General features: G+C 40.9%; 1 protein-coding gene across 1 annotated transcript in view; it reads right to left on the minus strand.

Moving 5' to 3' along the window:
• Window positions 1-13,506, minus strand: part of CDH16 (cadherin 16) — a 148,452-nt gene that overhangs the window by 68,868 nt on the left and 66,078 nt on the right. The window contains exons 11-12 of the mRNA XM_072114241.1: window positions 10,262-10,450; window positions 2,668-2,918 (exon numbers count right to left, since the gene is read on the minus strand). Coding sequence (XP_071970342.1) covers window positions 2,668-2,918; window positions 10,262-10,450 — 440 coding nt within the window. The remainder of the gene's footprint in view (window positions 1-2,667; window positions 2,919-10,261; window positions 10,451-13,506) is intronic.

Raw genomic sequence — 13,506 nt, forward strand, 5'->3', positions numbered from 1 at the left:
TGGATCGGATCCCCCGGTAAGTGGCACGGGGGATCCGATCCACAGCGCAAACACCCTTACACGCCGTGGTCATGTTTGACCGCGGCGTGTAAGGGGTTAACACCCGCGATTGGAGCCGGCTCCGATCGCGGGTGTTAGCGCAGGCTGTCAGCTGTACTAGACAGCTGACAGCCGCTGCTTCTGGTACCGGCTCCGTTCGTGAGCCGGTGCCAGAAGCAGGACGTTATAGAACGTCCCCGTGCGCTAAGCATCTAGCCCCGGGGACGTACTATAACGTCCTGGTGCGCCTAGGGGTTAAAGTGCTACTGACCCTTTAATAAGTCAGGTAATTTTCTCTGCATGGAGCAGACACAGATGAGTGCTGGTCACATATCCACATCACATGTCCTGCACCTGCCTGAGGAAGTAATTTGATCATCACTATGCTTGGCTGTAGTCGGTTGGTTGCATCGCATCTAGTATGGCCAGTGTTGTGGTGAGATGTCATCTCAGTGAGGTGATGTGCAGTGCTGGCATTTACACACATTGTTACTCTGGTAACAGAGCAGGACATCATCTATTACATCATCATTGGGAGCAGAGGAAGGAGGATCATGGGACTTGGATCATGGGTTTCCAGTGGCGGCCATCTTGGTGATAACTCTAAATACTTTAGAAAGTCCATAACATTTTGTTAATCATAAAATCAAACAGTTTAAGCTGCATTTTGTGACCAATGACATTGAGTTTTGATATATTCATTTATTTATAGCATTATTAATTTTTGTATCAGACATTCATATTCCTGGAATACCCCTTTATATCTTTCATGTTTGAGTAGCCTATCTTTGGTTGACAATGACACAATGACACCCAGGAACTTCCAGTCAGTAGCAGAGCGCAATCAGGATGTTTTTTTCCCTCCTATGTTCAGGCCCCCTAAGAGTTATCTAGATTTCCAGATAATCTTTTTAAAGGTAATCTGCCATTAAAATAAAGCTTAATAAACCAAAGCTTAAAATGATGCTAATAAGTTTAGGGAGCAGTGGGAAAGGGGAAGTCCTCTTTCAGAATGTTACAACTTCTGTAACTACAGCATGGAGGGCTTTTGATAACACACCCATAGCCTCTCTAGCAAAATTTTAAAAGTTGAATTTGGAAGGAAGGAAATTGAACTTTTCAACAAGAAGGCCACATGAAACATGTTTAAATTCTAGTCAAGTTCACATGTGTGATAAACAGAATGTGTGGCAGCTGGACTGAACAGACTGCAAGGAGCAGGACTCCAAGCATCATTTATCGCTAACTCAAGGTACTACAGCACAGTACTGTTATCACATTTTCATTACGGGGGCAGTAGTCCTGCAGGAAGGGAATGACTATCATGCTTGGAGTCATGCTGCCGGCACAACATTTGGTCTGGAAAAAAAGACACCATACAGGGGCGCAACAGTTGCAGTCACACTTGCACTTCCTGTGTGACTGGGCCTTGAGGTTGAGGCCACCTGCCATCATGCCACCTGCATCTATACTGAACGCTGTAGAATTGCCAAAATGCAGGAGGTGAGTAATGTTTTTTTAATGGCTTAATAAGAGGAGGGCTGGTGAACAGTATATTAATTAATAGGGAGGAGCTGCTTGACAGTATATTAATAAGGGAGATGCTGAACTCAATATTAATAAAAGGAGGGGGTCTGAGCTTTATAGTTCAGTAGTCCCTTTTATTAATTAATGCATAAATGTTAGATCTGTCGGTCACTACTTCCTTGTACTAGACATATATGAAGTAGTATGCTTGAAGATGCTCCTCATTTTCTGCTGAATAAAAGATGATAAAGCCTGCATAAAGGATTCCAACATTTTAAATAACTTCTTCACTCCAAAAGATGGCTTCCATCCAAAAGTTATGCTATATTGGACAGGAACAGGCGATAGCTGGTAGCGAATTTTGCACTAATAAGTCACGGCTGGAAGAAATTATCATAAAGTTCTTTACCAAATAGAGAATAACTTACCTGTGCGGAGTCTACCAGGATGAAGGCCAGGCTGGACAGGCCAGCACAGAGAGAGGAGGCAGCAGCTGCAACTGATTTATGCAGTTATATCTACGTTTGCCTTATGGCAGATGTGGTGTACAGTACATTTTTGCCCCTATATAGTTATATAGTATTAAGCAGTATATTCCCTGCTGGTATATATTTATGTGTATGGTCATTGATGATGTATTGTCAGTATTTTACAGATATTTTGATATTTTATGCGTTGTGTATATGTCCATATATATATATATATATATATATATATATATATATATAAAAGATTCACCTCTTGCTACTTACTCCAGAGTGCTGCCTATTTCTTGGACTTATATATATATTATATGTATATGTGTATTCTCTAGTATAATTCTTTGGCAAAGGGGGCGGCAGTGAGGGTTTAGGTATATTGGCCCCGAAGCAAAGGCCAATTGGATTCTTGTTGCAACCACACAATTGAATTTTTAACAGACCAAACATGTTGACTTGAAACCAGCCTAAATTGGAGTTTTGAGTTAAAAAAAAAAGTGTAAAGCCTATATCTTAAGTAAACTAGTGTCAGCTGAGTAAATTTGACCAATAAACAAGCATTTTAACCACTTACTGACATGTAATGTATTAATACATGACAAAAAATAAGTATCTCACTCACCGCAGGTTGTTTTGGTCAGAAACATCTGGATCGGAGGCCTCTACTGTCAGTATAGTGGACCCAATCTGTATATTTCTGGATACTGAAGTCTCATAGTGATTCAGTATAAATGATGGTGGTTCATTTACATTGCCGACACAGATAAAAATGGTTGCAGTAGAGCTATTGCTATACTCTGCTCCTGACAATTCAGCCCTATTCCTGGCCACAATGATCAGGGTGTAGTTGTGAATTTGCTCATAATCCAGTCTCTGTAGAGGGTAAATAAATTCAGAAAGGATCAACTAAAGACCAAAACCTATAAATTGTTAATAGAGAATATATCAAACCATGGTCAGATACTGATGTCAAAGGGCCTCACTCCTAGACTGCCTGCCAAACTGCACACATTTGGGCACATTTGTAGTCTGTTGTATTTGTAGTCTTATTTTATTCTTGTCTGTTTTCTTGAAGTGGATCAAGTTACATTTTCTTTCACTGTTGAGCATGGGACCTACATTTCAGTATTGCTCTGACTTACCTGCTTCAAGGGGTTGAGTTCAACCTTTGTATGTTTGTAAAAGTTGAAATTTGCTACATTAATCTGCAGCTATAACTGATATGATATAATTTGTAAACAAGCAGCAGAAATCATTTTATGCTGCATGATTTCTTTTACAGTGTGTGGATAGGATTTGTACAAATCCCATTCACTATGCGTCTATTGTAAAATGCTGTAAAAGGGATTCGGTTTCTGACATTTCTTCCCCCAACTGGTATTATGCTAAGACACATTTATGGCTGCACCATATTTTTACCTTCCTCTCTGGAGTTTTCCAGTGAACATTCAACAATGAGTGACTATGGATTTGTCCTAAGGCACTTATGAGGCACTGAAGAGAATACAGAAACCATTGCCATTTATAGACCTCATCCTTATTACCTGCACTAGAACAATACCAACATTGAACTGTACTAGTTCCTGCAGGGTGAACACTAGGGAGTTGCTATAGCAGCTACAACTGGTTAAAAAGACGGAACTCTAGAAATGTTGGTTTTGTGCTTTCAGTCTTTTGCGTGGGAAAAATTTCAGAATTTCAACCACTTTCTGACAGATTGATGCTTTAACCCACTGCGAAACAGAACGATGAAACCGACACCTTCCAATCAACAGGTACATTACTCTGGGCTGGCGTTCAATAAGTCTACATGACAGACTCTTTTCACATGCAGTAAATCTCACTAAGTACAGCACTTTCCCTAAAACGCCTCCTTGTTACCCAGAGGCTTGATCCATCCGCCCCCTCACTACTCCAAAGTGCCAATTTAGGGCAGCAGGGAAGCTGAACTGACAGAGGCCTTAAAAGGATGAAAGCATAAAAAAAATTCAAAATTCATGGTACTTTCATAAAACTGGCAGGGGGAATGGGAAGCATGGGGAGCACACAGAAAGGTTTTGATGATTTTGAATTAAAGAAAGGTGGAAGGAAAAGAAAGCCCTAGTGAAAGCAAGCTCAGGAGAGAACATAATAATACAGTCATTTCATGGTTGTTAAGGGCTATTCCTTAAAGAAAATTAGCACAAAAAAATTTGAGGGATTTTCAGAAGTAGTGCAACATAATGTTTCTTTGAACTAGGTTGAATAACCATGAATGTATCATTATCATTTATAATAGCAGAAAACAGGTATCAGCACATGTTAAATGGGTTGTCCCATTTCAGAAAATAAGTTATTGTTTGTGTGTTGAAAAGTTGTACAATGTTCCTATATACTTTTTCCTACGTCCCAACCATCCCGGATCCAGTGGGGCAGTCATGGATTTCGGGCTCTTTCCCGCTGTCCCGACCAGTGGGAGGTATTTGCCGGGACATGAACTCTATCAACGTCCTCTGTATGCTGATAGTGTTGAATGCATTGTTATACTGATACAGAGATAATGAAATGGGGTGCACAATAAGAGGGGGAGCAGAGGATGGGGCTACTATAAGGGAGGATCAGAGGAGGAGCCTTGATAAGAAGGGGATCATAGAATGGAGGCATAATAAGATAGGGAACAAAGAAGGGGGAACAATAAGAGAGGGAGCAAAGATTGGGGGCACAATAAGAGTGGGAGCAGAGGATGGGGCAACAATATGAAGGGGATCAGAGAGGGGGGCACAATAAACTTTACTTGGCTCCCTGCTAGCTGTGTCCCCTTGGCGTGTTCATCTCAGAGACCCCCGTCCTACCTGTGTAAACTGCTCCTCTTCCTTTACTTTGAAAAAAAAAACCTTCTTTCCACTTCCCAGTCACTGCTTGCCCCACCTCTGCTTCCTTTTCTGGTAATCTGCATTAACTGGGATGAGATTTTTTTTCTCAAATTGAAGGAAGATAAGCATTCTACACAGCAGGGTCGGGACTTTGCACTGTGATGAACGCGTCCAGTGGACACAGCTGACAGGGAGCCAGGTAAAGATTAATATACGTTATCATTTGATCCACAAATGACAGAGCTTAGATTAAAACAGTTTGGGGATATGCTATTAATTGTCTGCGGGGGCATGAACAATGACCTGAGTCGGGTGGTAGACCGGCGCCGTTATCACTCAAAAGAATGGCAGGATGTATCCGAAGATGTTTTTATTGAAGACACAGCTACGCGTTTCGGCTCCGTACCGGAGCCTTCGTCAGGCTTAATATAAAATTTTATATTAAGCCTGACGAAGGCTCCCGTACGGAGCCGAAAGCGTACCACTCGACTCAGGTCCTTCTGCATGCTTCTTTCACGACACCGTAACCCTGGTCTTCGGATGAACGTGAACATTTCCGACTGGCTGCCAGACTCATAACCATCAGATAAGTGCATACATCATTTATTCCAGGTGAGAGTCTTGCTACTACCACCTGACCACACTATCCATATTATCCTCTCTAGCAATATTATACGAGGTGTGCGCTTTTTCTTCCCTTTTTGCTGTCCTATTGTCCTGGGGGGTCTTGAGTTGACACTCTACCCCTCATCCCAGGTTTTTCTGCGTGGCCATGAGGGAGGCCAAAAAAAGGTTTCTGGTGACAGGTTCCATTTAATGTTAAAGGAAATGTTAGCATGCAAACTGAAAATAGGGGCCTGGTTACACATGTACAACTGTAACCCATATTGTTAAGTCATATGAGGCTTATTTGTGGATTTTGCAAGGGGCCCATCCACAAATCAGTTTCATTAAGGATATAAGAGATTCAATAAACCTTTCTCCAAAATTCATATTCATTTCCTTTCTGGTTCAACACCACTTAGTCAATTGCCCACCTTTGCCCAAAAGTTATCAAAATAATAAAAAGAATTGGACCAGTAATGATAATAAATCATCTTATGTATTTGAGTCCTAACAGATTTTTCTGAATCCTGCTGGAATGACAGTTATGCAGGAATAGAAATAACAGGAGTAGATAAAAAAAACGGTTAAAAGTGAAAAATATTGGAATATTGTTGGAGACTTCTGCATTTCTTTCACCTTTACCCTTTCTTTTAAATATTTAAATAGTGATATAAGTTGACCGCTGTATGGTAAAATGTTATAACCATTGCAGGACATCACTTGCCATTTTGCTTTCACATTTCCTGATTTCATATACACCGTAAGGGATTGATTTGATTTTGCTATGTGAATCTTTTCATTATGTTCTAACCCTGAGACATGTAATGTTCATGTCCCCGAAGGAAAGGTTATTAACGTGTCCTAAGGACGCCCGTCATACCTGACGTAAAGGTTTCTGTGACGGGGCTGACTCACTGCAGTGTGGCTAGCGAGGGATTTCATTCCCTGCTGTGATCAATTTGTAGCCACTTCTCAGGAAGCCACAGCAAAAACAAATCTTTTCATTAAGATCTTTTCAAATCATCTAGTGAAGCATGGAACAAGACATTGCATACATTCTATGAATAAAACCTATGTTTCTAGGTTTCTCGGAAGTTCCTTAAAAGAAAAGTAAAACACTTGCAACCTCATGTTTCCTAGAACCCTGCTGTCTAGTGGATGGCTCATTTACAGACAACCGAAGACTAGGACCTGTACGGATAATTGGAAATAAAAAGTGTCCAACTAGTTTACAAAGCCTGGGTCATATGAGCAGACTCAGACTCAGAACAGCTGAATCTAGCAGTGGGCCAGTGATGCCGCTAGAAAGCGAGCTATGGGTCCGCTATGTCAGAAAATATCAGTTAATATTTTCAATGTAGCTATACTGTGGTGGGCCCCTTGAAAAGATTTTACTGGTGGGCCCTGGCACTCCATAGTGTGACACTAAATATGAGTACGGTAGGGAGTTGGCAAACTGTTTTGCAGCCCAGGAGGTAAGCATCTCCACCAGTGCTTTACAGCAACCAAAATACATTAAGCTTGCATATTAACCCCTTAACAACCTGGCCCTTTTTAGTTTTTTCACTTCCATTTTTCATTCACCACCTTCAAAAATCTATAACTTTTTAATTTTTCCACAGAAAAAGTTATGTGATGGTGTATTTTTTGCGTAACAAATTGCACTTCATAGTGATGGTATTTAATGTCCCATGCCATGTACTGGGAAGCAGGAATAAAATTCCAAATGCAGTGAAAATGGTGAAAAAACACATTTGCGACATTTTCTTGTGGGTTTGGGTTTTACAGCTTTCACTGTGCGCCACAAATGACAGGTCTACTTTATTCTTTGGGTTGGTGCAATCATGGGGATACCAAATTTGTATAGGTTTTATAATGTTTTCATACATTTACAAAAATTAAAAGCTCCTGTACAAATTTTTTATTTTTATTTTGCCATCTTCTGGCTCCAAAAACTTTTTCATACTTTGGTGCATGGAGCTGTGAGTGGTGTCATTTTTTGTGACTTTTGATGGCATTTTCATTGCTATAATTTTTAGAACTGTGCGACTTTGCTCTCTATTATCCTTTGCAGGGTAAAACGCAGTGAAAAACTGTTATTATATTTTGATAGATCGAGCATTTGGTGCGGTGATATCTTGTTTATGATTTTTGCTGTTTATTAATATTTATATCAGTTCTAGAGAATAGGGGTGATTTGAATTTTTTGTTTTATTATTATTTTTTTTAACCCTTTCAGGACCTTGCCCTTTTTTGTTTTTTCATTTTCATTTTTTACTCCCCATGATCAAAAATCCATAACTTTTTTATTTTTCCATGTACAGAGCTGTGTGACGGCTTATTTTCTGCGTAACAAATTGCACTTCATAGAGATGGTATTGAATATTCCATGCCGTGTACTAGGAAGCGGGAAAAAAATTCCAAATGCAGTGAAATTGGTAAAAAAACGCATTTGTGCCGTCTTCTTGTGGGCTTGGATCTTACGGATTTCACTGTGCGCCCCAAATGACAGGACTACTTTATTCTTTGGGTCTGTGCGATTACGGGGATACCAAATTTGTATAGGTTTTATAATGTTTTCATACATTTAAAAAAATTAAAACCTCCTGTACAAAATTTCTTTTGGGGATTTTGCCATCTTCTGGCGCTAATAACTTTTTTATACTTTGGTGTACTGAGCTGTGGGTGGTGTCGTTTTTTGCGGATTTTGATGACATTTACAATGTTATCAATTTTAGGACTGTTCGACCTTGTGATCACTTTTTATAGAATTTTTTAATTTTTTTAAATGACAAAAAAAGTGCCATTTTCGACTTTGAGCGCGATTTTCCGTTACAGGATTAAACGCAGTGAAAAAACGTTATCATATTTTGATAGATCGGGCATTTTCGGACGCGGCGATACCTAATGTGTTTATGATTTTTACTGTTTAATTATATTTATATCAGTTCTAGGGAAAAAGGGGTGATTTGAGTTTTTAGGGTTTTTTATTATAATTTTTTTTTTTTTTACTTTTTTTTATTTTTATTTTCAGTACTTTTCAGACTCCCTAGGGTACTTTAACCCTAGGGTGTCTGCACGATCCTATCATATACTGCCATACTACAGTATGGCAGTATATGGGGATTTTACTACTCATACATTACAATGTGCTGATAGCACATTGTAATGCATGGGTTAACCCGAAGTAGCCTCGGGTCTTCGTGAGACCCGAGGTTACCATGGCGACGGATCGCCACTCCCCGATGACGTCACGGGGAGCGGCGATCCTTGAAAAGATGGCGGCGCCCACGCGCCGCCATCCTTTTGAAGCCGCCGGCAGCATTGCCGGCGGCGATCGAGGTGAAAACACCCGCAAGTGGTGCTAGCACCAATCGCGGGTGTTACCGGTAAGCCTTTGCTGCAATATGCAGCAAAGACTTACCGGCTATGGAGAGGGCTCAGCGCGTGAGCCCTCTCCATGCACCCGCGGCCGACCCGTGACGTGCTATTACGTCACGGGTCGTGAAAGGGTTAAACATTTTTTTATTTTTACTTTTACTATTTTTCAGACTACTTTAACCCTAGGTTGTCTGATTGATCCTATCATATTCTGCCATACTACAGTATGGCAGTATATGGGGATATTCCTCCTCATTCATTACAATGTGCCCATGTGCCACCATCTTTTTGAAGCCGCTAGGCACCTTTGCCGGCGGGAAAACACCCGTGATTGGTCACCGGTAAGCTGCAATATGCAGCAAAGACTCACTGGCTATGGAGAGGGCTCGGCCCGCGAGCCCTCTCCATGCACCAGGACCCGGCTTGCGTCGTACTAGTATGGCGAAAGTCGAGAAGGGGTTAAGTATAATGGGGATATCACAGCCCCACTTATTGCATACTAATGACATATCCTATGAATAGTATGCCTTGCCTGAAAAACAAGTTCAAATTCCAAAAGACATTACTTTTTTATTTTTTATCTGAAATGGACATATGAGGGCTTGCTTTATGTGGGTAAGATTTATATTTTCCAGTAAGTTCATTTACATGGTAAAAAATAGTATAATGATTCAAATTTATTAAAGGTGGATTCCCTCAAACACAAGATTCTTAAATATAGTGTACCCAGGATAACTAAATAATATATCCTCTGATTCACTGTTATTAACAAAAATACAGCATTTCACGGATATAATTCCAACCTGGTGTTTACAATTCCGGTTGCTCTGGGATCCAACTGTAAATCTTCAGACTAAGGTCAGGCAGGGCAAATTCTTCTCATTAATAGCTTCTCCTATCTGCATGATGCAATGCTCTCTGCCTCCAGCCCCTCCTCCTTGCATTACAAGACCAGCTCAGACTCTCACTTCCTGCTGGCAAGCACCTTGCAAAGACTTACTCTACAAACTACACATAAAATATGTTATAGCTGAGATGTAGCAGAGCTGAGAGTGTCATTGTGTTTTATATCCGTCTCATGGATCTCATCATTTCTCATATCTGATCTGTCTCATCTCTCTTTTTCTATGTGTCAGATATTAGTGAATGGTCACAAGCTAAATAAAAGTTTATGCTTAGAGCAGGGGTAGGGAACCTATGGCTCGGGAGCCAGATATGGCTCTTTTGTTGGCTGTATCTGGCTCTCAGGTAGATCTGTAATAAATAGTGATGGCTGCTGTGTGTCTCTTAGACAGGGCATGGAAATATATGATCCATGTTTTATCATGGATCATCAAATGAAAACCTGCAACAAAACATGGCCAGATTTCAACTTACCTGGTCTAGGGTGATTGATACTGTGTTGTATTCCTCTGCAGTAGTAAGACCAAATGTTTGGTTTTCATTTCCAGATAATACAGAAAAGTCTGTAAGCTTATTTTCCATGTCCTCATCCTGGTCAGTTGTGGTGAGTGTTGTGATTACTGCCCCAACCTCTGTGTCCTCCAACACAACGAATGGTGGAAACTTGGGAGAAAGCAAAACTTGTGTAAGTACTAGACATATAGGGGGTTATTTATCATTAGGGCGGATCCTTGCAATTTATCTATGTTTTCCTTTGGAACTCCGCTGACCATAAGATTTATTAAAGTGGTGTTGGCCCTTTAAAAAATCTCTCAGTCTCTGGATTTATTTTAAATAATTGTAAAATGGTCACGAGAAGAGTAAAATAATCACCACAGCACATATAGGGGGCAAGGGGTGGTGGAGGGACCTTTAAATTTTTTGGCAATTAATTTAAAAAAATGAATGTCATAAATCTGGCTTTACATGGAGTTGCACTAGCAGTAGTTCTATGTTTCTGGGTGGCTGGAAAAAATCCTTACGATTTTTATTGGCGGTTTATTTTTGCTAATTTTTATGATAAAAATTCCACGAAAAAGAACCCCAATAGAATGCTCTGTAAACTGTAATGTTAGATTTTTTTATCAGTTTTCAGTAAAACGGAAGACCAACTAAAAATTAAAAGATTGCTAAGCAATGTTTTCATAATACCAGGAGAAAGCAATAAATAATATGCTTATATTGTCAGTTCTGCATGCCATGCATCAGTTATTTCTAGAAGTTGGAGAAGAAGAAGATGCTACTTTTGTTAGTTTTCTGCTCATAATGAAACATTGAGCCCTGCAGGTAAAACACTAGTTTCTGTTTTTTTTTTTGAGCTATCCCAAATTCAAGTTTGTGAATATAAAAAAACGTGTAATAATTCTGAACTGCGGATATAAGAACATTAGAGATAGGAGAATTAGTGAACCGAATTGAATCGTAACGAATCACAGCATGTGATGTAAAGGTACGTCACATGCTGGGTGCGGGTGCATGGAGAGGGCTCACGGTCTGAGCCCTCTCCATAGCCGGTAAGTCTTTGCTTACCAGTAACACCCGCGGTCGCATGGGCGCTGCCAACTTTCCAAGGATCATCGCTCCTTGTGATGTCATCGGAGAGCAGCTATCCGATCAGCACAGTGTAATGAATGAGGGAAATCCCCACTATAGTATAGCAGTATATGATAGGATCGATCAGAGAATCTAGGGTTAAAGTACCCTAGGGAATCTGAAAAATTGTAAAAATAAATATTAAAATTTTTTTTTTAAAAATTCAAAAAAAAAAAAAAATTCAAATCACCCCCCTTTCCCAAGAACTGATATAATAATAAACAGTAAAAATCATAAACACATTAGTTATCGCCGCATCTGAATGCTCAATCTATAAAAATATAATGACGTTTTTTCACTGTGTTTAACCCCGTAACGGAAAATAGCGCCCAAAGTAAAAAATGGCACTTATAAAAAATTCAATAACAAGTGATCAAAAGGTCGTAAAGTCTTTAAAATGATAGCAATGAAACATAATTAAAAGTCGCAAAAAATGACACCACCCACAGATCCGTACACCAAAGAAGGTGACAAAAAAAACTACAGAAGGTTTAATTTTTGTAAATGTATGAAAACATTATAAAACCTATGCAAATTTGGTATCCCTACCGCCATACAGTGAGGAACACTACCCCCGTACAGTGAGGGACACTACCCCCATACGGTGAGGAACAATACCACAATACAGTGAGGGACATTACCCCCATACAGCGAAGAACACTACCGTCATACATTGAGGAACACTACCGCCATACAGTGGGGAACACAACCGCCATACAGTGAGGGACACCACCCCCATACAGTGGGGAACACTACCCCCATACAGGGAGGAACACTACCCCCACGCAGTGAGGAACACTACCCCCACGCAGTGAGGAACACTACCCCCACGCAGTGAGGAACACTACCTCCATACAGTGAAAAATACAGCCATACAGTGAGGAACACTACCCCCACGCAGTGAGGAACATTACTGCCATACAGTGAGGGACACCACCCCCATACAGTGAGGAATACTACCCCCATACAGTGAGAAATACTACCCCCATACAGTGAGGAACACTACCACCATACACTGAGGGATACAGTGGAGGTGGCGGCAGCAGCAGGAGCACATAGAGTGGCACAATGAGGTGGAGGTGGCGGCAATCTGGTAAGCCACAGAGTGATACAAACTTACGAGTAGGATCAGATTTAGAAGGGGGGCCTAAGTGAAAGACTGCATATCATATCATAATTGCTATTTTAGCTAAACCCCTTGGTTCGTGTTACCGCACCTAGATAGTGCCACTACAAACACTGCTAAAAACCAAATTTACCCTCCAGCCAAGAAGGGAAAGAAGGGACACTGATGCACATAGTTGTGGATAAAAAACTGTACATGACCTTTATTAATAATACAGGGTATAATACACTTTAAAAAGAAGAACAGAAAAAACCATGAAGACAAATCATGTGGCCTCACCGTGGAGGATATCCACAAATTACAGCAATGTATGGGGTGGTTAAACACAAGAAGACCAAAAAAAGGGTGGTCACATTCCAGGCTAGGTGGAGCTAATACGTATCTGTGTAGGGTGTGAGTAACTGGTAGCCTGAAGGACAGTGCCTTACCAATACTGTCCCATTACTATGCTCATATGCGGGACGGATAGGTGGCTCCAAGGCTCTAGGTATATGGTGCCAAGGGACTTGACAGTAGGGCTGCCAGTTCTTACCTATTAAGTATGGTATACTCCACCGCCCGGGAAGACCGCCTCCCCGACGCGCGTTTCGGCTCTAGCTGAGCCTTCGTCTGGGGGTGGCGTCTTCCCGGTCAATGGTCAATATTTAAGCGATGGCCGGACCAATCAATACGTCCAGAGCTGGTCACATGACCGCAGTCTCGCGAGATCTGTGACGTGTCAATCACGTGACTCCAGTCTCGCGGGATCTATGGCGTGTCAGTGACACCTGATTGTGAGTCACGTGGGTCGCGTCTCTAGGGCTCGCGGTAAAGGCACACAGGTACTCGAGATCTATTAGGCGCATGCGTGACTGCCGTGTTGTATATGGAAGAAAGAGTGATTGCATTCATATGACCAGCGTATTACATATAATTGGGACAGGGTAAACATTGGGAGAGAGAAAAATTAGTTGCATTCATA

Source organism: Engystomops pustulosus, chromosome 7, assembly GCF_040894005.1.
Source record: "Engystomops pustulosus chromosome 7, aEngPut4.maternal, whole genome shotgun sequence".
NCBI lineage: Eukaryota > Metazoa > Chordata > Amphibia > Anura > Leptodactylidae > Engystomops > Engystomops pustulosus.